Here is a 27,497-nt window from a genome sequence, read left to right as displayed (position 1 = left end):
CCAACACCTATCCAGGATTACTCGGGGAAGTCCGGTAATGAAGACCAGCATCCAGAGGGGTCGCGGTCCTGGACTATACAATGTCCGGGAATAGGCTGCCCAGGAGGCCACCCCTCCGGATGCCGGTCTTAATTAACGGACGGGTGGTAACCCTACCAAATCCCCGATACCCTGTAAATGCAGACATTTTAGGAAGCCGGTTAAGTTAGAATTAGTGATACGTGTATGGGCCAGAAAGGGCCTCTGTGACATCATAATTTCCTACTGACTTAATGAAAGTGAAAAAGGTCACGTATAAATTACAGTTGTAAGCGTTTGGTTGCTACATAAGGCATTGGAAATAGGCAGGATTTCTTACACAGTCCTTTCCACAACATTTTCACTTCAGACACGTAAGAAAAGAAACATATGATGCAATTTTTCCTTAAATAATTTAATTGAAAAAGTATTTCTTAAAAAAAAAAAAAATTATAAAATGCAAAGTTATGATGACGTTTTCCACTTTGAATACATCCCCATATCACTGAAAGTGTGAGTTCACTTACAAAATAAAGAGCGTAACATGGCTGCAGGAGGGTGGGGCACAAAAAAAAGTTACACAGATAAAAGGCAGGTGTTTAAAAAAAACAAGCTTGTGACTGGAGGTATGAGGAAGTGACAAGTTCTGAGTTGGGAGATGTCAACAAAGGAGGATGAATCAGGAAGTGAAGGGGGGGGGGGGCAGCAGAGAGAAAAGAGGATGAAAAAATTAAATGGCTGAGTTGTACAGCACTAATTCCTTATCTATGAGGCACAACCGTTTCTGAAGACAAAACGACCCCTATAAAACTTGGTGCCAAGGAGTGTATTGTATTAGTTAACATCAGATTAATAATGATAGGCCAAAAGGTCCAAATCACAGAACTCACACAGAAAGGTCTCTATACAATCTCACGCCTGGAGGATGCAGGCACTCTATATTCTGCATGCAGGTAGAAAACATTTAAAAAAAAATTAAATAAATAAAAGAAGTTGGAAGAATTTGGGGATTATGGACGCCTGCTGTAAGTACATACAGAATAAAAACAAAATAGCTAACTCTGCAACCCTGCACCCTTATTATGGTCATAGAGGTTTTGAAGTAAGTGGAAGACACTTTAAATATATTGCCTTTCTTATACTCTCGTGGGACCCTCTACTTACGCTTACACTGTTCATATTTACACACACACACACACACACACACACACACACACACACTCTTCCCAATCTCTTGCACACATCATTCACATAAACCCATTGGTATTGATGGCCCAATCAAAAAACAGAAGTAGGGCTGTAATATACAATCTATCCTGCCTTCAGCAGCAGATCACAATGAAGTGCAAGTAATCGGCAAGCAGAGGGCTGAGAGTTCTTTTGTGCAAAGGGGCCGTGACTCCACTCAAAACCTCACTATCCAGGTTGTCTTGTGCTCCCTTGAGCTCCCGTAGAGCCCTTTGAAGTCCATATTATTTCTTCAATATGAAGAGCTTTGTCCCATGGTGCAGTGATCTCACACCTGGACTGGAAGAGTTTGGCTCATTTGCAGCCTCATGTCTTGTACACTATGGAGAAGCTTCTTTTGATGACCAGCTAGTGTCACCCCGATACGGAGCAAATCCCTAAAGGAAGAACAAAAAAAAAACCATATAGATTTATATGACAAACAGTCAAGCCACATAACATTCTTAGCTCAAACAATGAAAGCAGCCATTTCCTAGCAGAGCATCTGTATTATCTAGATCAGTGGTTCTCAACCTCGGTCCTCAAGTACCCCCAACAGTGCACGTTTTCCAGGTCACCTGGCAGGTGCATAGGTGTACTCATTATTTACTGGCACATTTAAAAAAAAAAAAAATAGACCTGGAAAACATGCACTGTTGGGGGTTACTTGAGGGCCAAGGTTGAGAACCACTGATCTAGATGGCCATCTCCATCTGATCTACTTACTCAGCAGTCATTTGTGCCACCAAATGGAAAGCGGTAAATCCAGCACTCAGAAATTTCTCCTGATACTGGCCCATCTTGATGGCTTCCAACCAGTCACCGACAGTAGGAAACGTTGTGTAATCTGGGACGGTACGGTCTAAAAGCTGTTGGGAAACACTGGCAGAAATAGTGCAAAGTAAGAACCAACTCCAATAAGAGACAGGTAAGAAAACAGGATCAAGGTAACAAAAAAAGTGTTACAGTGAAGGATGACCGGGAGAAAGTGAATTTTCAACCAAAGAGAAAGGTATAGTATAGGTATAACATCTATAGTGTAGAAATTATGTATGCAGACTAACCCTGCTTGTGCTGGACTGGTAACTTTCAGACTTGCTGCATTGCGTATTAACTTGTCCAAAGAACTGACAATCTGTGAAAATTTAGGCCTTAAATTACGATCACGGAGCCAACAGTCGAGCATGAGCTGGTGGAGAGCAGATGGGCAATCCATAGGAGGTGGCAGACGATAATCCTGCTCCACAGCATTAATTACCTATAAAGAGGAAACCGGTTACATTCACCATTACATTATCTGCAGTTTTGTAACCACTTAAAGCCACAACACAGCTTTTACCAGGGCTCCACTTACATCTTGATTTGACATGTCCCAGTACGGTCGCTCACCATATGACATCACTTCCCACATGACAATTCCATAACTCCAAACATCACTTGCAGATGTGAACTTTCGATAAGAAATTGCTTCTGGAGCAGTCCAGCGAATTGGAATTTTCCCTCCCTGTTTAGAAAGATACACAACTTTAACAGTAGTTGTGATACCGTTACAGTATGAAATATGCTGTACCAGTGAAATAGGCAATTCTACAGCAGAACTGCCCCAGTGTATTATGCTGAATTTTCACTGGTCTACACTAGTATGTGTAGTCATTTCTTGCCTATCACCCAGTTCCTGCAAATAACAAGCCAGTAAAGGAATCCCCAGTCATCATAATAAATAAAGGTGCATTCATCAGTAATATACAGGCCCTTTTCTGTGTACGACCAGCAAAAGTCTGTGTGTCAACACATCCTGAGCCTCTTAAACCATACCTAGAATTCTTCCTACATACCTAATAGGAGTTAGGTACAGGAGGACGGCACTTTGTTACCAGTAAGTATGTTGACCTTACATTGTGAGGTCAACATACAGGTTGCACAGATGGTGTAATGGTAAGCATTACTGCCTCACAGCACTGAAGTCATGTGTAAGATATCCACCACGGCCCTAACTGTGTGGAGTTTGTATATTCTCCCCATAATTTTGTGGGTTTCCTTCAGGTACTCCAGCAATACAAAAATATGGTAGGTTAAGGCAGAATAGACGGGCCGTGTAGTTCTTATATACTGTCAAATTCAGTTTCTACACTCCTTGGTGGCATAGGGCCAGATGTATTAAGCTTCAAAAAGTGATAAAATGGAGAGTGATAAACAGCCAGCCAATCAGCACCTAACTGCCATGTCACAGGTTTAAGAAAGGACAGGTAGGAGCTGATTGGCTGGCTGTATATCACTATCCATTTTATCACTTTGAATCTTGAAGGATCTGCCCCATAGCAAGTTTTGGTCTCCTGGCTGTATCCCACGCTACACAACACCCGGAGTGTAACAATTCTCAGAAAAGTGCCACCAATACACCAGTAATAACCTAAAAATGTAAACAAAAAGAAAAAAGGATATTAAACAGTAAAGCAACAGACCTTAAAGCAAAGTGCTGGTGGGGAAGCCAATGGAAAGGTTTAATCACATTTATATAAAATAGTGGTGGTGTAGTTGTCTCAGCATTCTGACATCGATCATATTTTGATTAGGTAGCTATAGTGACAAAGAATGGAATTTGGCCGTGTATTTAGATTTTATTAGGGTGCTGGACACAGTCTAGACACACAGTCGCTCAGAAGCAAAATAAGATCATAATGCAAGTTGGCATTCAATAAGGGAGGTAAATAAAATGTGCAAAGGCTTATGGGAAATGGTAAGACAGAAATATGGCTGCATATGTACATTTAGAGAAAGCAATAATTAATAGTCTCCCGTGGCTTAGCTAAAGACAGCTCTGCAGAGTATTTCCACACTGCACTTTCCAGCCCCTTCAAGTCCTTTTCACAATGGAATACACGTCCACATCAATTCTTACCAAAGAGCTGGTATAAGTGGGATCAGATCGGCTGTTCTCCAGGAACCTGGATAGACCAAAGTCAGACACCTTACAGACAAGGTTGCTGTTCACCAGAATGTTACGGGCAGCGAGATCTCGATGAACATAGTTCATCTCTGCCAAATACTTCATTCCTGACGCAATGCCACGTAGTATTCCCACTAGTTGGATCACTGTGAACTGTCCATCATTCATCTAACCAGAAAGAAAATAGCAGCCATTAGAGTACAATGCATCATTTACAGGAAAACTATAACATTTGGCCAACATGAATTTTACCCTTCCAGATACTTCAGCTATACCGTTCAGGTCCCATTATTCTCAAATACATTTTAATGGATCAAATTCCTTTTATTTCTATTTTTCCAACATTTAACATTACAAAAACTACCTAGATGCAAATTCAGTATTAGCAAATTGGAGTACATTCGTTTTGATCATATATGTTACTACCCCTCATGTGCTGAGGAGGCCCCACATTGTGCACAATGCGCAAATGTGATTTTTCGTGGAAAACCATGTGAAGATTTTAAATTGTTTGAACAAAATGGTAAAAAAACAAAAACGACTTATGAACTGCAGACAGCCTTCTGTGCTTTTGTTATACTTTAAGGCGGTTTAGACAGACAACTTTCCAGAGTCTACAACAGTGTGTGTGTGTGTGTATACACACACACACACACACACACACACACACACACACACACACACACACACACACTGTGTGTCGGCACTCGTCTTGAAATAAAGGCTTTTGCTTGCCAGGTGCCTCCCGTATGCTCCGACTGGTACACCGGGGCACTTCACACTCTCTCTGACGGTGGCACTCTGGACTTGGAAGAAGTAACAGACCACTTTGGTAAAGCAACATTTCAATGCTTTATTGCGCTTGATAAAAATGCAATAAAGCATTGAAACGTTGCTTTACCAAAGTGGTCTGTTGTATACACATACATACACTTTTTTTTTTTTGGGACATGAGGGCCCTTACCCATATAATCAACAAGTTGTCAACTAAGACATTGTCCTATTAAATACAAACCCTCCTCCGCAGTCATCATTCATCTTTGGATAACTGTAGCACTAAGCGCGAACATGCATTTCTCTGAATCATTCCCAAAATATATTTGTCGCCACTTTACTTTTGCACTAGTTGTGACTGATCAGGTTTCAAAGTGGAGGGTTTGTTCTACCACACATGTGATGTTCAAAGTTAAAAAAAAAACTATAATGCCACTTTTCTTTATGCAGCATATGTGCATAGCAATCAGAAAAAGCAGGGGGGGATTTTTAGAAGCGGAGAAGTTACCCATAGCATCCAGTCAGATTCTAGCTATTACCTTATAGAAGGTGATCGATAAATAAATAGAATCGGATTGGTTGCTATGGGAAACGGTTAGCATTTTAACCTTAATGTTCTATTGCTCATGGCGTATATATGTTCTAGTCCCATGCATACTAAACCTTCCACCCATGTTAATAGTTTGCCACCTCACTATACTGTAGTTTTTAAGTTGCTGTTCATCATGCATTACTATTTATTCACCCTTAGGAAAGAATCAAGTGCTCCATTCTCCATAAACTCTGTTAGGATCATCACTGGCCGACTCCTGGTCACAACACCTTCTAGTCGTATGATGTTTGGATGATCGAACTGTCCCATAATGCTCGCTTCACCCAGAAAGTCACGTCTTTGCTGTTCTGTATATCCTGCCTTCAGAGTCTTGATTGCCACCAGCTGTTCCCGTCGTCCAGCCTGCTTCAATCTTCCGCGACAAACCTCCCCAAACTCACCTAGAAATAAGTAGATAAGAAATCAATCTGCCCATTCTTTTCTGCAGTGTTACAGATCATATTTCACTTAATATATTCACGATAACCTTATGTCTGCACTATGCACTTCTAAATCCTTCCCTGCATCATTAAGTGAAAAACTAGAAGCATCTGACTAGAACGGATATGCAGTGAATGTTTTTAGGAGACAAACCTGCACCAATCACTTCTTCAATCTTCACACACGAAATGTCAATTTCTTTAGCAAAGTCTCGTACAGCTTCATTAGGATCCTCATAAGTAAACGGATCAATGTAAAGCTTCATGCCAGGAACCACTGTGAGAACAAGAAGTATCAAGTACCTTTGTCACTCTGCACTCTCTTAATAAGCAGAACTACAAAATCATCCACAAAAGACACACACTCAAGAAAGTCTCATTAATAATCTATATAAAGAAAAACACCAAAACTTAGTACCGCTAATATCCAACTCAGATCAATAATAAAGTGATATATAGGAAAATGTATACTGATGTAGAAGACCATCACAAGAAGATAGCTTGCATTGAATAAAACATGAATCTGCTATTGTAGTGTTGCCCCAGATTTGCCACTGAGGACCATCTATCAAGTAAATCAGATAGAGGTGTTGGCCGTAGACAGGCGGACTTGTTCCCTTTGTCCAAAGTAAGACTTTGGAAGGAAATCGGTAAAATGTGTGACGAATAAGAGATTTGTCCCTTATATGGTTACAAATGTGTTTATGTTTAACATGATAAAACGCACAAAGAACATATTCACACAGCATATACTAGCAATCAAGCGTCCTGTGGGAAAGTAACATACGAAGGCTAATGACGGGCTACACAAAACACAGGGCCCGATTCAAAGATGGACGCAATGCCAAAGTTGAACGCAGTGGAATGGTCTTGCAAAGGCAGTCGCATTTATTTGCAAAGTGATCACAGAGACACCAATTGTAGCCAGCAATGATGATTTGCACCTTTGTATGCAAGCAGCAGTTGGCGACTCAATACCAATTCTCGTGGCTGCAGCATTTTTATATTTTCAATCAGCCGCTGCATTCAAATTCACAGCTGCGGTGTCATTATTGCACATCTCTGAATCAGGTTCAGAGAGGTCTATAGACACTGTAACATGTCCTCTACAAAGTACACCGCTGGACCTACCTCAATCACAACTTCTAAACAAGGTCTACAATCCCTAACCATTAAAAAAAAAAAAAAAACACCCCACAGAATGTAGGCCAAGTTAGGTAACCTGTGACATTGCAGTTATGGAACTACACATCCCAATATGTCGCCACAGTTCTAGCATGCCATAACAGCAAAAGCATGTGCAGTTCCATAGTAGCTGAGTGCCACAGGTTGCCTGATATATTCTATAGCAAATAGAAAACTAGGCCTAAAAAATACAGGTATAAATGTCTGCAACATTCACAGCTGTATGTAGTCCTTGCAGGATCTTCAGATCTTACATGAGAACATTGCTGGTGGTAGATTTGTCACTTTGGAATCTCGATAGCAGGGAATAGCTTCAGCTTCATGAAAAATCGGTGCATGCCTTATAAAGCAGACATTAAATAACAGCTCCATGTCTAACAAGAGCAATGCAAGTGTAATGTAAAAAAAACAGGCAGCAGATGCAATAATTTACAAGCGCGGAGAGATACAACTAGCAACATAGTTTTAACAACTGCCAATTACTACTGAACTCCACAGGATGCTAATTACAAATTGCTAAGCAATGCAAAGTGGGAATACGCAATGTGCAGCCATCCAGAACAAGCAAGTCAGCTGTAACTATCAGAAGGTAGGTCATCACATGTTCTAAAAGTACTGGGCAAAAGCCACTTCAAACAATGCTACCCATGGGTAATAAAAAGAAAAAGGTCATTTCAGAAACATCAATATATACTGTGTATTATTGCTCATTAAACTGTACTCACTGTATTGCTGCAGTTTCTCTGTGTATTCAGATTCCGGATCGTTTCTCTGTTTTCTGCTAAATAAGGGATCAACACATTTCAGTCACATTTCTGAACACTAGCCACTCCATACCTCCACACATGACCCTCTCCAGGAGGGACACAATGCTCTGCTTCTGGACTTCCCTCTTCATGTATGATTGCCATCACCTGTTTTCAACAGGTTTACTAATAAGAAAGGCGTTTCACCACAGGTGATGGTAATCATAAAATACCAGGGAAGTCCAGGAGCTGAGCACTGTGTCCCTCCTGGAGAGGGTCATGTTTGGGAGGTATGCCACTCTCAGATCAAACCATGCAGACAGCCAAAACCCAACTGCCACACCCAAAACCTTTATCACATGTCTAACCCGGCATCCAACTCACCTGAAACAAACAATTACAATAACGACCACTGCAATTATAAAAATCAGCCCAGCTGTCACAGAGCCAACCACCATCGGGACCTGCTCCTGAAGACTGCTCCGATCTCCTGTAAGGGGGAAACAGGTAAGGAAAATAAGGGGAAGGGAAATGAGGGATCAGGGGGCACAGGAAAAATAAGGAAGTGACAAATTTCAGGGATAGAAGGTAGGTATCTGTAGGCAGAGAGGACATAGGGAGCAAGGACTGCGAGTCAAAGGGTGAATAAAGAAATTGAGAGGCAAAAGGGGGAAACTGCAATCAGCAGGTGGAAGGAAAAAGTCAGATGTAATAAGAACAGCAGATCTGATGTACACGTTGGGAGTCCTATTTGAGACCAGGAAAATCACTTGAAGAGTAAAAACAGAGTACAGTCAGGGAGGCCAAATGAATCAGACACAAAAGACATGGAAAGACCATGAGGGGTGGCGGACTAAAGCTTTCAAAAAAATGCTGGACATACCGCAAGGTTAGGGATTTTAATTGTGCAACTGAACCAAAAAAATGTAATTTTGGGTGTAGAAACTGTGAGAGGGATGATAGCATTGCAGAATATGGGCTTAGTTAATATACAGAATAATGTACCAGGGAGTTGCCAAAGACATGGGTGGATCATTGTGGTTTGTGGCGAGGTAACATTACAATATGAATGTTTAAGAGGACCTGTCTGAACGCAATGGATCAGATTAAAAATTAAATCAAATAAAGAATTAAAAAACATACATACACATATGGTTCAGAGAAAGGAGAATGAAACATTAGTGATTTATGGGGGTAAAGGAATTTACGCACCATCCTCAGCTATGGTCGGGAACTCTCGTGGCTCGCTGTAAGCTCCATATCCAGCCACTGTACGAGCACGAACTTGAACCACATAAACGGTTTCTGGAAATAAGCCCTCCATGCGCACGCTGGTGCGCTGACTGGTCACGGTGTTCCCTGCACCGCTGTGAGCCTGGGAGTGACAAATGCAAGGCACAGAAGTCAGCAGGTAACTACCACATACAAATATATAGGGCCAGATGTACAAAGCTTGAAAAGTGATACAATGGAGTGATAAACCACCAGCCAACCAGCTCATCACTTGTCAAGGCTAAGTACATCTGGCCCATAGAGAGATGCAGATATTTAAATTCAAAACTTGCAAGAAGTAGGATACAATTTGGGATGAGCTTAAAAACTGACAAATGAGATTGAAATGAATGGATGTTTGGGATGCTCACCTTTGCATAATACTTTATCTCATAATCCAAAATGATGCCATTGGGCCTCTCAGGGGGAGCCCAGGATAAAGTGAGAGAGCTCGCAGAGCTTCCATGAGACTGCACAATAGGAACAGGTGAAGGCGCTAAAGAGAAAATATATAGTCACAATCTGTAATATACATATTCAAATCGACAATATAAACTTAGATTGCAATTCCCTCTTTTCATTAGTGTTGCCTCAGCCCTGCCACGTTCTTATTTTTACCTCAATGTTTCAATCCTCTCTCACCTCACCTGCTTGGTTAGTTGTTATATTTACAGAATAATAATTTGGGGTGTGTGGGCTCTTGATAGACACCCCATTAATAGCTTGGACTTCAAAGCTGTATTTCGTATGAGCCTGGAGATGACTGACTGAAACACGTCTTTGCTTGACCCCAAGTTGACGAGGCCAAAACTGAACGTTATCGTCACAGCGTGAGCACGTCCGCTCCGTGCACTTTTTACAGATCACATTGTATGAAGTGTCATTTCGACCACCTAATAAGGTAGGTTCTCCCCACTCTAGGATAACAGAGGTCTCATTCACATTGGAAATCACATGTCGTGGTCCTGAAGGCACAGCTGGAAAGCAAGAAGAGATTATAAGTAGAAAGTACATCAGAATCTCCTCACATGATTCTCTTCCACCTTTACAAACACATTTCCCACTTCCCCTTATAACATGCAAATGTTCAGCTTTATGTATAAAAAGCTGGCAGCACACAACAGTGCAAAGTGCTCATATTAAACATTCACAAACACACAACAAACAATGGGCGAGATTCACCAATAATCCCCAGTGCACATCGCCGGCATTCGCATAGTTAATAATCGCATATGCAGTAACATATGCGATTATTAACGCAAAAGCGATGCCCGGCGATGTGCACCGGGTCCCCCCTCCCTGCCGGAACCCTTACACAGCTGTAAGGGCTTCGGTTCCTCCTCCCAGCACTCAGAAGTGGTGCAGGCAGGAGGCAATCACTGGTCCGGGCAGCACAGCAGGAGGCTGCCCGGACACAGGTGAGGGGGGTGCGGCGGGGGACGTGAACAGAAGCCCATAGGCTTCCATGGGGTTATGCCAAATAGGAACTGGCGTAACCCCCCGCAGCGAAGCCCCAGCAATGGGGCTTTGCTGCATATGAAAATGCTGTAAAAACCCTGAAAACTGGGTTTTTACTGCATTTTTAGCTTGCTGAATTTCGCCCAATGTGCAAAATATTTTTGTATACAAAGGGGTTTATTCAAGAAGCAATGAAAAGAGTGGAGAAGTGAGCCAATGGAGAAGTTGCCCCTGGCAACCAGATTTGAAGTAACTTTTATCAAGTGCATTCTATAAAATTATACATAGCAGCCTATTGGTTGCCATGAGAAACTTCTCCACTCTTAAATTTTTCATGAAAAGACGCCATAGTACTTTCATTTTGTTTGCCTGTAAAAAAGGCACCAGAGCTCGCGGGGGTACAGGACACCTTGCAAACTTAGATTTATTTTATTTTATTTTTTTAAAGCAGCAATCATTTACAAGGCAAAACCATGTTTGTAAATAATTACCGCTTAAAAAAAAAAAAAAAAAAACACACAACAGTTCTGTCAGCATTCCCCACCTCCGGCGACGCCTTTACATATTCCCCAATATCATGCCTGGCCAACCTGTGGCTCTATAGCTGTTGTGAAACTAGCAGTTCTTAACAGCAAAACTGTGCCAGGGCACGCTACGACTAGGTTTCTACAAGAGACCTAAAAACTGACCAGGCCTGTGCTATATGGCTCTACATTAGAGTAGGATGAATTGGCGGTTGTAACTGGGTATCCAGGGTTATACAGTAAAAAGTCAGTGTATTGTCATCAATAAATTCAATTCTATCTGTAGGCCAAATTCACATTTCCAGTTTCTCTCCACACTCAGCCTTCTTACTTGTGCAGGGCGTGTCAGGGGTCTCATTGTCTGCTCTGTAGAAGCCATTATGGCACGAGCACACGGTAGCTGCAGAAGAATTGGCTTTGCTGTTTACAGGACAAGGAGCGCAGGGCTCTGCCCCTTGATTTAGCTTGTATGTGTTACTGGAACAAGCTGGCAAAGAGAAACAAACATGTTAAAGCATAATGAAATGTAGGGGGGAGAAATAACCATATGCAATACGTTTCAACTGGAAGAAGCACGATTGCTTTGTACAAAGCAGCGACATTGAAAACAAGTGTGTCTCACGCAGTAGACAGCTGGACAAATCCACGCTCTGAATTACCTTGGCACTGTGTGTCCTTTGCAGCTGCTTCATAACCAGGTTTACAGGTGCAGGATCCCACAGGTACCATCCAGTCCCCATCTCCATTGCAGTATAGTCTGAGAGGGACAGACACTTCCAAGGCATTAGGCACACAGACACCGGGAGCAATAACCAATGAGGTGGGTTCTGCGCCGGTTAGCGTTTCTGGGAAACTTGCAAATCCTGCTAAAGTGCGCGGACACTTTTTGTAGAATACACGCAATGAGATTAAAGAAACACAGGCACCCAGGTCCTGAAATGCCAAGTAAAAGCCAGCACGAGACAAGGGCCCAAAGCTCCGCAATTTGGTGTTAGCACGGGCAGAGTCACGGCTTTTGAAAGTCTCATCCGGTGCAATAGTGTCCACCTTAATGTATGGATTCTCCATCCAAAAGGGACTGTTAGCAGATGCAGAGTCTGTATCCGACTCGTAGTAAAATAAATTAAAGGTCTCTTTGCAAGATCCTGGAATGTTTGGAAGACTGTTGCAGTCACGCACTGTGAACTTCAACTCCACATAGACGCGTTGTACGTTCTGTCGGGGGATGAACTGCGTCCGTAACCAATTATTCTGATTCAGCAACTGAACATTACACACTTGATAAGTCCGTATTGGGTTTAATGCATCGTCATATCCACTAACTTCTTCCCACTACAAGAAAAAAGAAAAGGGATTTACTTCCTAGAGGAACTTCACTGGCAATAATCTGTAAAACAATAATCTTCCTCCCCCAACACAGAATTTCAGTACTTGGGACCTTGAGCTTCAGGAAATACCCCCCAAACACTATAATATACATTTATCCCATACAAATTAAAAGTTTGAATATAAACTGTGAATGTTGCTGATGCAGCCAATTTGACAAGCGGGGCTGTCTTTTCTTCCAGCCTTGTAATACAGCATTAGCTGGAGGCAAGTATCTCCCACACTGGGTAAAGTGCATCTTCTAAAAATAACAACATTTCTAAAAAGGCAATAAAAAGGAAAGAGAAATAAGGCTATCAAGATGTAGCTTAGAAAGGAATATGGCAGATAAGAGAACAAGGTAAGTTTCTTACCCCAGATTCAGGATGTGAAACCCACGCTAGCTCGGATGTTGTCCATCGAGTATCCAAGAGAGTTTCTGCACAAATAAAATAGATGCAATTAGAAAATGCCAAACTGTTCTGGAATTGATGAAAACAAAATTTCACATGAAGAAGGCTGACATTTTCTTAAAGAAAAGACCTACAAGCAGTGTGTGTATAATATATATTAGTGTTCATTCTAGCACCCGCTATATTTGAAAACCCATGCAGTTCCTCTTCCCTGCCTAGGGTGTCGCTGTCTGGTTTGCATATCAGTGCTGATATACAGACCACACTGTGCTAGAACCTCTACAGCAGTCAGCAACACCCCAGGCAGGGAAGAGGAACTGCATGGCTTTTCAAATTTAGCGGGTGCTAGAATGAACTATAGATATAGATAGATAGATAGATATATTCTAGGAGAGGAAAGAGGAGCGCTCCAAATAGTGCTTTATCTTTTTATTTTCAACACAATAAAATATCCGACAGGTACACTTTAAAATGGCATAACGTACCGCAAGAGACGGTTAGGCACAACCGCGGGTGATAAACAACATGAGTAAGAGCTGCCCCAAGCAGCAGATTAGCAGGATGCGAGTGCTCTCACCACTCTCTCCAACACGGAGTTCAGACCGACGCCAGGCCACGCCCCTACGCGTTTCGTGAAGAAACGCGTAGGGGCGTGGCCTGGCGTCGGTCTGAACTCCGTGTTGGAGAGAGTGGTGAGAGCACTCGCATCCTGCTAATCTGCTGCTTGGGGCAGCTCTTACTCATGTTGTTTATCACCCGCGGTTGTGCCTAACCGTCTCTTGCGGTACGTTATGCCATTTTAAAGTGTACCTGTCGGATATTTTATTGTGTTGAAAATAAAAAGATAAAGCACTATTTGGAGCGCTCCTCTTTCCTCTCCTAGAAAATCCACTGCCTGAGAATCCAGGTGCCCGCAAGGGTAATTGGAGGAAGCTGCCGGTCTTAGACCTGAAGTGCTGTGAATTTCTATTTGGAAGGAATTGATCCATTCCCGATACAAAGAAAATAGGACTTGCGCGCTAATTGGACTATTTTGATATAGATATATATATATATATATATATATATATATATATATATATATATATATCCATCCCACAATGAGCAGCAAATCCCCCCCAACTCATCAGCATACAGGGGGTGCCATCCAATACCCGCCAAGGGTTGATAGATGCGTCCAGATGGCGGCACTCACCAGAAATAAAATCTTGCAGACTTTTCATCACCATTTCGAACCTTTTAATAACGGTTCTTCATCAGGACATACATACATACATACATACATACATACATACATATATATCCTGATGAAGAACCGTTATTAAAAAGATTTGAAACATTGATGAATAGTCTGCAAGATTTTATTTCTGGTGAGTGCCGCCGTCTGGACAAAAAAAAACAACAAAAAAAAAAAAACGATAGTCTTCTTTTTAATAATTTTTAAATTACATTTTTTATATAATTTTTTTTTAAATACATCTCAGTTTGTGAGTGCACCGTGCATGCTTTGTTGTTAAATTCCATGTTCAACATTAAGAAGTACAGGTTGACTCTACCATATCAAAACTGCTTGGGACAAGACATACTATACTTTGGATATCGGATATTTACGTACATTGGAACATTTGTATGCCATAATGAGATATCACCAATATATAACACAGGAAGCATTTATAATTAATATACACATAGCCTGAATGTCATTTTATACTATCGGTTAAATAGTTTTGTGCATCTATGACAAAGCAGAAAGGAACAAGAGACCACAACTGAAGGTACAGTACTTCAATAGGTCTAAACTGGGGGTTTAAAGCCTGAAAGAAAATCTTAAATGCACCCACAAAGGTCTTATCTCGGCTCCTTGTGTTTGATGTAAGCTGTAGGTTTATGCATCTTCTGCCTTTTGCTATAAAATCCGCCTCCCTTCCTCAATTTTTCCTTCTATCATGTTTTTGTGTTGCCAATTCAAAAGCAGCCCCAAATAAAATGACAGGATGACTCCGTTTCATACCGTCACACAAGAGACAAGGATGAAGGGGTCTATTCATGAAGCAGTGACAAGAGAAGTGTGAAGAAGTGAGCCATTGGTGAAGTTGCCTATGGCAACCAATAAGCTTTGAGGTAACATTTATGTAGTGCATCCTATGAAATAACTAGAAGCTGATTGTCAGTCATCAGCAATTTCTATACTGGCTCACCACTCTTTTTACCGTTTCATGAATAGGCCGCCTTGTTTTTAGTTGGTTGTGAGATAAAACAAACAGAGAATTAAAAAAAAAAAAAAAGAGGAATTGTTCCACATTGGAACTAGAACAAAAAAGCATGACAATTCTTCACCTTCAACATTGCAGACACTGTTGGGTTCAGGTTACCAGACAACTATTAAAACATAGGTTGTATTTTAAATCGCCTTCCTCACCAAACTTTTATACAGATGATCATTATATGACAATAAATCCCCCATATCCTTTATAATTCCTATAAAGAATTCCAAGTGAGAATAAGAGCATAAATACAAAGTAGTTCCATCCTGCAATGTTATTGAATGCATAGGGATTACTGTATAATAATTCTACTACATTCACCGGCTATAAGCAAACTCAACACATTTGTGAGCGGTAGACGTCAGATTTCTGGACCATTATGCCTAGCATAGGGGTCTATTCTCAGCTCCCCACCAAGTACTGACCACTGCAACGCCACTGAATTGCAAGCCAAGTGTTTCAGCGCAAACAAATAAAAATGAAGCCACAACAAACAAAACCACCCTACGGGGTGCCAATTTTTACACTGTTACTATTACACTGGGCATGAACAAAGCAATATACATTATCTTTAGGAGGTGTCCATAGATTATAAATATTTTGGAAGCTTTCTATTCGTGTAATTCTGGCAAACAGTGAACCAAAAACAAGTAACAATTATGACAAAGCTGGATTTTCTATAGTGGGATTAATGGCTCATTTGCACTTGTGTGGCTGTCAGCTGCTTCCATACATTGTAAATCTGCATGGTAAATCAGTTGAAACCCATGCAGACATGAAAATAAATGCAAGTCTATCATGGTATTATTCCCATATCTGGGAATGCTGAATTCTAATTTTCATTAAAAAAACAAAAGACAAAAAGGAAAATGAATGAGCATGTGTTTTCTGTACGAGACCCAGAGGCGGTGGCTTACATGGAAACCAAGTTCAACAGAGGTTATCAATGTGCAAAACAGAAAAATATACTGGACACAGACCAGGTCTTGCTAACCAACACATACTGTACTCAGATAAAAACCATTACATTATTATACTCGTAGCCTGTGCAGAGGAGAAGAATGCTGATGCACAACTGGAAGGTGTGTACGCGCGTGTCTGTTGGGGGTGATTACTTACTTTTTTATTAATTATTACTTTTAATATTAATTTTTAAAACCGGAAAAATTTGTAGCATTCTTTGGCTATGTACACATGCTTTACTTCTACTCGCATAACATGGCTTTATTGCTTTGTCGTGAGGAAACTAAATTATATCCACTTTATGTTTTAAAAACATAATTTTTCTTTTTAAAAAGGGAGGTTTTTTTTTTTTTTTTTTGGTATGGGCTAAAGGTTAACTTTCTCTGCTTGATTTTGATTGAGTCACCAGGGAGGAAAAGCCGATTTCCTTTCCATCAGACATTGCCGGGTTACTGGATGTGTCCTTTTACTTCAGTTTTGAAGAGTCAACGCTAATGCAAAAGCTAATTACAGTCAAAGGTGCAGAATGTTAAAATCCGCATAAGCCGGACTCTGTAAAGTGGTGAGGTGACTTTGGAGCTGTTTAATGCAGTCTTGGCAGCTGTTACAAAGTTTGTGTGAAATGACTTGCTTGACATGAATTATACTTCCACATATTAGTGTTTCATTGATAGCCTTATATGATGAAACACTAGGATATGGCATGAGATAATGATATTCCAGCCCGCTTCAGATTCTGATGATTTTCCTAGATACTAATAAGGTGCAGAGAAGCATTTCCCATTCAGAAAGCTAAAGGTACAGCTATTGTGGATCAAATGTTGGCTCCCTAGCAAGTCTTAAGACACAGCTCATTATATGCAACATTACATCTGCATTTAGTTCACTGGGTGGTATCTTGAAATCAGAAAGTCAGTTCCACGCAGCTGGCCCAGCTTGTGGCACCCTGATGTTAGAAGAGAATAATAGAATTCCTCATCTGTCCAGAGAGAACCTGGTGTATCAGGATAGGACATCTACATTTGTTGTCTATTAAATGTAGACTGTTTGTGAAAACTTTTTTTTTTAATCTTAAATCAAATAATAAAATTGTATAGATATAGGCCTGCGCAGTTAGTACACTTTATGGGAGCAGACACTGTGCCCCACACCAAAGGTGTCTAAGTGACATGTTGTTATGGGAGTACTCCAGTTAGAGTCAGTTACGTGTGCAGGTTGCGGCAAGCTTGATCATCACAAAGACAGCTATGTACAGCTCCAGCTATGACATTGTATTTTCCGCTGAGAATATGTTGGCACTGTAATAGTCATTTACATAAGTCGCTGCCACAGTGAAGCTCACAGTCTAATTCTCTTCCAACACAAACACACATACTATAGGGTGTATTTCCACCGAAACCCATTCACACGGAATCGACACATAAAACCCAGATTGGAACCGCGCCCAAGGCCCCAGCACTGAGGAGCAGTTCCAGTCTCTTTGCCAAATTATAAAAATCAGAGATCTAGTCTACATGTACAAAAACAGCAGGGACATCTTATTGTCCCTACGGTGTAGAAGATACCACTATTCTAGTGGACCTATTGTTCTGAGAATAATAGCAGGGCTGAGCTTTCTTATGCCAACCATAAATGGAAAAGGGTACCCCCCAATAGCTGTGACTACAGCTGGGGGAAGTGGCTTTGTTTAGGAGCCCTGCATAAACAAACCGGCAAGTAAATATATCTTATCTCTAACTTAAGTATTACCTTTCAAACCTTTTTCAAAACGAATAAAGCAGCATTTTGTTTCCCGGCAAAGTACAGGAGGCTTGGGAGACATTATCAAGCAATTTGTAGATATGAAAAGACACAAGTGGAGTCAACAAGTAAATTGATCAGTAAGCTAAACTTAAATGAGTTCCTGATGAGTATATCAGTAGCAGCAACGCTGTCAGATGCTAGTATACCTCCACATACATACATCTTGCTCCCATTAAGGTCTAGTGTCTGTAAACCTAGACATATTATGCATTGGTATATCCTACCTCCTGGCAGAGACAACATGAGCATCATTTATTGCAGTAGCATATAAAAAAATCCCTCCATGATAAGCTGCAGTTCCTGCTCTACTGTTGTCACCTTAATGAGGAAACAGAGATAGGTAGATGTAGTAACTAACCCCCCCCCCCCCCCCCCACTGACAATCACTGTAATACAGAGGGGAGGGGGGAAATTGTATCTAAGTGAAGGCTGAGCTCTCTGTACAGTGAAATCTGGACTTCATATTTATCACGTGCCTAGGTACAATCTGCCAGACATCTGTACACAATATCTAGATTTGAATGGAGGGTTGTCCCCTAGTGCGTGTGTATGAGAAAAATAATCAGAATAAATGTTGTTTAACACATATACACACGATTATTTAAATATAATTTATATAAATTGTAATATTGCTCGTATCCACATCTTCAATGTACAGATTGCAGTATACATTTATTGTACATCACTACATTTTGCAATAGTTTTACAAGATGTCATGTTATGTTCTGTGTAGCCCTGAGGTAACGTTGGTCACAAGACAAACTGGAAAGCAGACCACAATAATGCCAATTCTCCCCTAGTTTGTAGGTTCAAACATAGGACATCCAAATGCCTTGCGTCTCATTGGACAAATAACTAAATTAATGCTTGTATCATTAAATAAAATGTCATTGGGCAGATTACTGATATTTTATCAACTCTCATTCAGAACAAATTGTAGGCTTTGATTTCACTGACACAAATTTTGTTAATGCATAAATTGCGTTAGCATATTGGAATAAATATTATTTTGCTGGCCTCATATAGGGAAACCATAGAAAAAAAAAACACAAAACACTTTTAGGCAACCAGTGCAACATCAGAATTCATCTGTAACTTGAAATGGCCATTTCTCCTTGATAAAGGAATAGGAAATGATTGCTATTACTATTATTTATACAGCTTCAACTTTTTACAAAGTACTTTACAGAGTTGATCATATACGTAACCAATGTTCCCTCTAATTTTACGAAAGCTGTGTGCGGCAAAAGATATTGGCTGTGCAACTTTGGAAGGAAATTAAAATGTTTGTGCGTCACAATGTATAAAGGCTAGGTTTTGAGTTCTGTTGAGTTAATAAAGCAATTTGAATGTTTACAGACTTCACACACCACACATATAGGCTATAGCAGTTATTTTCAACCTCGTGGCACACTAAACAAGATTTTAACCTTTGTGCGCTCAGTTGTAATGTCTGTGCGCGGGCTTGGCGAGTTGTGTGCGCGCGCACACGCGAACAGCTTAGAGGGAACACTGTACGTAACCTGTCTCTATGATACAGCCTATACTCTGCAACATATTATTAATAATATTCTTTAATGTGTTTCTGGAGTAAAGGAGTCAACCCAAGTAAACATGGAAACGTCACAAAGATAGTACCCTTGTTTGAATGTAACCCATGATTGAGAAACAGTTTTCCATTTAAAAGTATATTAAGTGTGCACAGACCGCACCATTGAATGCTTTGGAAACGCATGCTTTCTGTGCGACACAAGCATTTTAAGGAGCTGGGAAAGGACAAGAACATCTAGCTTCCCTCATTTTATAGGACAGTTTCTAGGATGAGAGGTTATTTTGGAGAAGTCTAAATTAAAATCACCAGGTGTCTATGGCAACCCCAATCAGGAAATCCTATCTTTGCAATGACAAGAGTGCAGTCACTCAGGAACCTAAGCATTAATAGGAAAGCCTTCATACTCATTTCCCCCTAGGGGTTCAGGAAGTGGTTAAAGAATAATATGCTTAATGTGTTTTTATTAATTTTATGGATTCATACAATCAGGGGCTAATGTAGGATTTGTCCACTTTCAATGTAATTGTATTCCTAACACCCCAGCACTTTCCGAGACAACCCATCAAAAAACACCTCTATCCTCTGAAACACATCCCTTGTCTGTAAGCAGCATTTTGTGGAGATTGCATGTTTAAGCCCCGTACACCCTAGCTGACCCACCGCCGATATTTTTAATGATATCAGCCACGGGTGAATGAATTGAGCAAACACACTGTAAACCAGTGACGGCTAACCTTGACACTCCAGCTGTTGTTGAACTACACATCCTAGCATGCCCTGCATTAGTTTTAGCATGGCCAAATAGTAAAACTATAGCAGGGCATGCTGGGATATGTAGTTCAACAACAGCTGGAGTGTCAAGGTTAGCAATCACTGCTGTAAATTATAAACAATATTGTTCAGTGACGTTACGGGGGACCTCTTGTACATGTAGATCAGTTGGCTATACAGGTTGAGTATCCCGTATCCAAAATGCTCGGGACCAGGAGAATTTTGGATAGCGGATTATTCCGTATTTCGGAATATTTTAATATTTAAATGATGTATTTTGAAGTATCTTGCATTTATGCTGTATAAACACATAAAATACACACATATATATTTTATTACCATATAAAATACACACAAATATATTTTATTTGTTCAAAAAACAAGGTTTCAAAACATGAAACAAAATTTGTGTACTATCTCAGATATTGAATTTGAAGGCCAAGCAATCATTTTCTTGCACATATATAGTGCCAGTTACAAATAATGTCACCAGTAGTGCTGTTACAAATGTCCCCAGTGAGTTTCTGGAATGTATGGTTTTCGGAATAATTCGGATAACGGATATTCGGATACGGGATACTCAACCTGTATAGCAAAAATTTAATTGCATGCTCAGCCGACCGGGGGTCATTAACGATGGGCAATATTGTCAAAGACATTGCTCAGACGGGCCCTTCTTAGTGATAACTACATGATGTTATCAACATAACAAAAATGTGTTTGGGGCTTACGATTATGACTGGCCATGTCTACTACAACATGGAACGTCATGGCTTATTGGTACCAACATGCCTACAGAGTGTGCTGGAGGAAATGTATACTATACTAATGATAGAAAATTGCTACATCAATCAGAAAAAAACGCCTTTGGTGACCATTAACATATTTACATGCAGATGGTATGTTCAGCCCATGTTTGTATAGGTTTCCTCTGGGTAAACCAGTTTCCTTCCACAGTCCCAAAACATATTGACAGGTTAAGAGACTTCTTATGAAATTGACCTTGCTGTGAATGTTTGCGTGTGGTAAGGAAATGACACTGTAAGCCCCACTGGGGCAGGGTTCAGTGTTGATGAATAAGTTTGCTGTACAGCCCTGCGCAATTTTTTTGTGCTTTCTAAAATGACAAATAATTGCCTGGACCAATCCCAAGCTAGGAGTTAACAATTGCATAAGATATATTGCAGTTCACTCATGTGATGGTAGGTAAAAATGATTATTGTATGAGCGTAGAACAGGGATTACCAAACCAGCGCAGTATACGCGACACAAAAACAATAAAATATTCAAAAGTTCTCATTTAAGTGGGAGGTGATTTGAGAGTGTTAGAGGACCACAACCGGTCTCTTTTTTAGACTTCCACTGGAAAGAACTGTTGTATCAGAACAGTTTTGTGCAAGGATTATTTATTAGCATTACATTACACATGCACTGCCAAAGTACAATGATAGGATTTACAAAGAGTTTTGTACAGAACAGAAGGCGGTGGGGGAAGGGAGGAGCGGAGAAAGTTCTCATGTCTTACTTTTGGGGTCATGTTAGAATTTGTTGCTAATGCTATAGTTCCCCCAGCTCCTAGATGTGTACATTTTATTTTGAGAATGAAATCGAAGATATTTAAATAAATAAAAATAAATAAATAAAAAGAAAGAGAGAAGGATTTGAACCCAAAGCATAACTTATGCTGATAAGATTATAGTTTATTTATATGGTGCCACAAACAAACAATAAAATAACGAATTAAGGTGCCCATACACGTTGTGATTTTAACATGGGATGCGCATCCCCGCGGGTACAATATTGTATAGCACAAAAAGTATCTCCAGGCAGTACTTTTTGTGCTACATCGCATCACTTTTGTAGTGCATGTGATGTGATGTCCATTAGATAACTATAAACAAAAAAAAAAAAAAAAAGGAGGCTAAAATCGCATCGCACCCACACAGTACAGTACAGCAGATCTCATCGCATCCCCCTACAAGTGCCAAAAATCGCACGGCACAAATGAAGTACAAATTGCACAGCACACATCACAACGTGTATGGGCACCTCTACAGTACAATGCAATTTTAAACAAGTAGTACATGGTAAATACCATCAGGGGACAGAACACTGAAGCAATTATTAGGGTGGCAGAAATATATATTACCGGTATATATTCTCTCAAGGTACCCATAGACGGTCCGTTCCCGGACCGTCCGTTTTGTACTATGCGATGCGCGCTCCCGCGCATCACATAGTACGGTACAAAAAGTATGTGCTGCACATACTTTTTGTACTAGCTAAACATCGTATCGGATCGCATTGCATGCACTAGGCATGCGATCCGATACGATGCATGCTAATTAAGACCCAAACGGATCCGTTTAACGGACCGTGTATGGGCACCTTAAGAAAGCACATGAGGAGATTGGGCCCTACTCGTGACAGCTTACATTCCAAAGATATTAAAAACAAACAACCTCCAAAACAGGTTCCAGCACATTGTCCCAACCCAATTAAGTTGTACCCCTTTCCCCCAAGTCAGGTACCTAATAACCATGACATGTGAAGTCATTTATAAGAAGCAGTGTTTGTTTCCAGGTCTTTGCACAAGCATTAAGTAAAGCAGACTGTATCGTGCACATATCAGTGTACCTGCAACTACCTTCAGTTTATATCCACGATGTGCTGATTGGTCAGAACCAGACATGTGTACTCCCTGTGCTGATCTGATGGATATTCATTAGACCTGTACTGTGCTGCTGACAGAACACATTCAGTATTAGAATGCAGTCACACTACAGCCTTATGAGAGACATCTGTCCTTTCCACAGTCACTGAGGCATGAGGGACACTGGGGGTACTGTACAGGCAGACTTCTATACAGATCACACAGGTACATGCACATTCTGCCCCCAGAACTATTTCGTTCAACAACATAAGGTTTCACTGTAATTTCTAGTTCTGGCCACGATTCAAGTTGGACACATTTTTCTCATTAAAATAGAGAAGAAAAAAAATAGAAGAAAAAGAAAGGCCTGGATTTGGTGCAGATTGCTGTGTAAAACAGGGAAAGCTAATCCTAACACAACCCCCTCCATCAGACAGTCCCAGGGGAAACCCCCCCTCCCTACAGGACAGCTCAGCTCAGAAAAGGGCCCCTGTTGAGGGGGAGGTGTGAGCACATGTACAAGCATTTTTAGCCTTTTCGTTTTGTTTAAGTATGACTTTTTGCGATGTCTAAAATAATCCAGAGGGTTAAACTTAGTGACACGAAAAGCAGGCACAAGTACGGGTTAGCATTCGTCCCTTGACAAATAGGACATTTTATTATACTACATCAATGAATTTTAAAATGTATAACATACCAACCTGATCAGATATAAGAATAATATTGTTCACAAGCTCACATTGTAACCCTACTACACTAAACCCGATGCGTGCGAATGTTTCACTGCAAAAAAGATTTACCAAGACAAACCCTGGGAAATGGCGTACTAACTAGAACATTTCAGATTTACATAGACTCTCCAACACAGATCAGGGTATAACGTGTTAAGTGCATACAACTTTATGTATTTTATATTCAGCCCCCAGCAATTTCTCTCTCCTAAAATACCCTGACTTTTCGCCGTTACATTACATTGGTCATTATAAAATCTGCACTGAGTTGCTATAGTAACAATCTGGGAACTGTGCCAAGTTGAACTTTGATATTTGTTGTATCATATTGTTGTTACATTATTCTGGGATAAGTGCCAGGAAAAAGAATGACAGAGCAAAGATCTGATGTCATCTAGTAGTAATGTGACGAGTAAATCCAAAATCATTGTGGACATATTAAAAAAATAAAAAGTTTATCTATGAGCATCATCAAGCAGTAGGGGTCTCATTTAGAGTTCAACTTAGATGAAAGTCCAATAAATAGATCTATCTATCTATCAGCTGTGGAATCACACAGGTACATGATAGAGCGCTGCGTTCCTCCCCACTTTATAGACGCGTGCACACATCGCTGATAAACTTGATTAACTAAAATGGTTATTGCTCGGCTTCCAAACCAGTTGGGTAATGGGTACTATATAATGCCATACTACATAATAGTGAAAACTGCACAAACATTTGTAGAGAGGTTTTCAAGATTACCATATTCAGATAGAAAATCCCTGAAGCACGTCTGTCTATTATAGAAATGTGTCCGCTTCTGGAGGCCATATATCCAGGATATAAATACATTAGAGATGGTACAAAGAAGGACAACTAAAATAGTACATGGCCTACATCAGAAAACTTGATGTAGACTGAAAAATCTCAGTAGGTCTAGTTTGGAGCAGAGAAGGGAAAGGGGGGACATGATACTTTCAAATGTATCAAGGGTTATAAACAAGGTCCAGGAGGGAACATTCTTCAAATGAAAAGTAGTATTACAACACAAGAACATGCACTGAACCAGGGAGGGAGGTTCAAGGAAAATCTGAGGAAACATTACTTCACAAAAAGTGTATTGGACAATTGGAATAGCCTCCCATCAGAGGTGGTAGAGGCTAAAGGTGCCCACATACGCACCGATTCCGGCGGTGTGATGCTATACAATGGGGTGCGCGCTCCCGCGGCACCCCATCGCACAGTATAAAAAGTATGTGCTGCACATACTTTTTGTACTAGCTTTTTCTAGCATAGCATCGCATCGTATGCACATCATATGCACAAGGCATACGATGCGATGCTATGTGTGGGCACCTTAAGACAGTTGAGCAATTTAAACATGCATGGAATAGTTATAAGTATATGCTTAGGGCCATATTCAATGAGAAAAATTTGCCGTGTTTTATGGCGAGTTTGTGCTTTTTTCGCGTTGGAAGGAGCATTTTGCTCTCCAAAAGTGAACCACCCTATTCAATGTGATATTTTCGCCGTCTTTCTAAGTGATTTTCGCCGTGTAGCAATTCTCCATCTTTTCATGGAGAACTGGAATGTGAACTTTTAAACTAAAAGGTTTTTTTTTTTAATTTTGGTGTCAAAAAAATCAGGAATCTTTTTCTGTGAAGGGGCATGCTATTTTTTATTCATGTGCTTATAGCACATGAATATATATATTTAATTTTAAAAATATATTTTTTTTGTAAAAATTTTTTTACACAGAGCAGCCAGCAGGGGGCCGTAGCTCTCGAGCCGCTCATTAGATATTCATATATTCACTGCACCCGATCATTACATATGCACGATCGGGTGCAGTGAATACTGGGTCCCCCGCTGGCTATAGGGGGGGGGGGGCAGCTTGTGCTGCCTGGGTCCCGGGGAGCCCTCCTCCCCTCCACATATGTTCTGGGACAGCCAGGGAGACTTTAATCTCCCTGCCGCGGACGCTTGTCCGCTGCAGGGGTTAAGACTCGCCGCGAGTGGCGGCGAGTCTTAACCACATTGAATAGTGGGAGCAGGAGTGGCAGCGAGCCCTCCGGAACAGGGCGAGTGAAAAAATCTCTCGCAATACACGGCGAATTTTTCTCTTAGAAACAAATAAGGAACTAAGGTTCTTATCTGCCGTTAAATTCTATGTTTTTATGTAACCAGGAGCAGTTAATAATAATAATAAAAAAGGTGTGTATGTATACAATCCTACACTTGTACCGTATTTGGCCAGACTTGCGCGTGTAGATCTATAGTGTTGTATTTGCACACACTTTGCAGGCTCTGTTTCACACATTTTCTGAAGTACTTCTCCATTCTACAAGAATCACTGTACCTTACTAAAACTGTACACGGTAAACGAAACTTCAAGTCATCCTCTACATGGCTCAAGTCAGTAAATACATGTCCAATACAGTGGGAAATCTAAAAACAGCTGGCTTGACAACTGGAACTTGCTAGCGCCACTTAGATCTGAAAGTCCTCAAGAAGACTTTGACCACAGACAAGAAATCGACAGCTGGTTTCAGATCTCCTCATACCTGCCTGACAATCATTCATTCGCTGTAAGGCAGTGGGAAGACTGAAACATTGGTTACAGTGGAAGTGGCATGGCATTGAAGTGCTTTCTCTTAACTAACAAATCCCCAGTCTATTGTAGAGTACATCAGCACTTCGGATAGGGGGTGGACCTTCATAAAAAAATATTCAGGTTTACTGTAAACCAGTGGCTCCCAACCTTTTTTGTCTCACGTACCCCTTGATTAGGCTTTTCATTTATGAGTACTCCCTCGTGAAATTTTTAGGGGGCGTGGCCTAAGGGGTGTGGTTTAACAGGGGCAAGTCATACTGGCAATGACGAGAGAAAAAAAAGTGCAACCACTTGACCACAATATAAGCTCAGCCCATTCTGAGGACAGCATATAAAATAACAGAACCTTGTCAAATCTCAATTACTGAAGCAACAGACATTCCAACGGATCACGTTAGCCTTCCAATAGTGCCAGATACACATATGCCCCCCAAAGTGCCAGATACACATATGCTCCAATGGTGCCAGGTATGCCCGCACAGTGCCAGAAACGGGAATGCCACCACGGTGCCAGGTATGACCCCATGGTACTGGGTATGCGCCAACAATGCCCCCACAGTGGCAGCAACAAGTATGCCCCACAGTGCCAGCAATGCCCCACAGTGGCAGCAACAAGTATGCCCCACAGTGCCAGCAATGCCCCACAGTGGCAGCAACAAGTATGCCCCACAGTGCCAGCAATGCCCCACAGTGGCAGCAACAAGTATGCCCCACAGTGGCAGCAACAAGTATGCCCCACAGTGGCAGCAACAAGTATGCCCCACAGTGGCAGCAACAAGTATGCCCCACAGTGGCAGCAACAAGTATGCCCAACAGTGGCAGCAATGTCCCACAGTGCCAGCAACAAGTATGCCCCACAGTGCCAATGCCCCACAGTGCCAACAAGTATGCCCCACAGTGCCAGCAATGCCCCACAGTGCCAGCAACAAGTATGCCCAACAGTGCAGGCAACAAGTATGCCTCAGTGCCAGCAACAAGTATGCCCCTCAGTGCCAGCAACAAGTATGCCCCTCAGTGCCAGCAACAAGTATGCCCCTCAGTGCCAGCAACAAGTATGCCCCTCAGTGCCAGCAACAAGTATGCCCCTCAGTGCCAGCAACAAGTATGCCCCTCAGTGCCAGCAACAAGTATGCCCCTCAGTGCCAGCAATGACCCACAGTGCCAGTAACAAGTATGCCCCACAGTGCCAGCAATAAATATGCC

At 41.1% G+C, this 27,497-nt stretch overlaps 1 protein-coding gene across 1 annotated transcript in view; it reads right to left on the bottom strand.

Moving 5' to 3' along the window:
- Positions 1–414: 414 nt before the first annotated feature.
- EPHB3 (EPH receptor B3) overlaps positions 415–27,497 on the bottom strand; it is a 35,740-nt gene continuing 8,657 nt past the window's right edge. The window contains exons 2-16 of the mRNA XM_083177384.1: positions 12,923–12,987; positions 11,843–12,515; positions 11,515–11,670; positions 9,849–10,178; positions 9,573–9,697; positions 9,142–9,304; positions 8,314–8,419; positions 7,909–7,964; positions 6,153–6,275; positions 5,712–5,959; positions 4,145–4,360; positions 2,600–2,749; positions 2,310–2,503; positions 1,972–2,127; positions 415–1,643 (exon numbers count right to left, since the gene is read on the bottom strand). Coding sequence (XP_083033510.1) covers positions 1,535–1,643; positions 1,972–2,127; positions 2,310–2,503; positions 2,600–2,749; positions 4,145–4,360; positions 5,712–5,959; positions 6,153–6,275; positions 7,909–7,964; positions 8,314–8,419; positions 9,142–9,304; positions 9,573–9,697; positions 9,849–10,178; positions 11,515–11,670; positions 11,843–12,515; positions 12,923–12,987 — 2,870 coding nt within the window. The 3' untranslated portion in view covers positions 415–1,534. The remainder of the gene's footprint in view (positions 1,644–1,971; positions 2,128–2,309; positions 2,504–2,599; positions 2,750–4,144; positions 4,361–5,711; positions 5,960–6,152; positions 6,276–7,908; positions 7,965–8,313; positions 8,420–9,141; positions 9,305–9,572; positions 9,698–9,848; positions 10,179–11,514; positions 11,671–11,842; positions 12,516–12,922; positions 12,988–27,497) is intronic.

The sequence above is a fragment of the Crinia signifera genome, chromosome 3 (genome assembly GCF_055691185.1).
Source record: "Crinia signifera chromosome 3, ASM5569118v1, whole genome shotgun sequence".
Taxonomy (NCBI): Eukaryota; Metazoa; Chordata; class Amphibia; order Anura; family Myobatrachidae; genus Crinia; species Crinia signifera.
The sequence above is the reverse complement of the archived record's forward strand: the minus strand, read 5'-3'. Positions and strand labels throughout refer to the sequence as shown.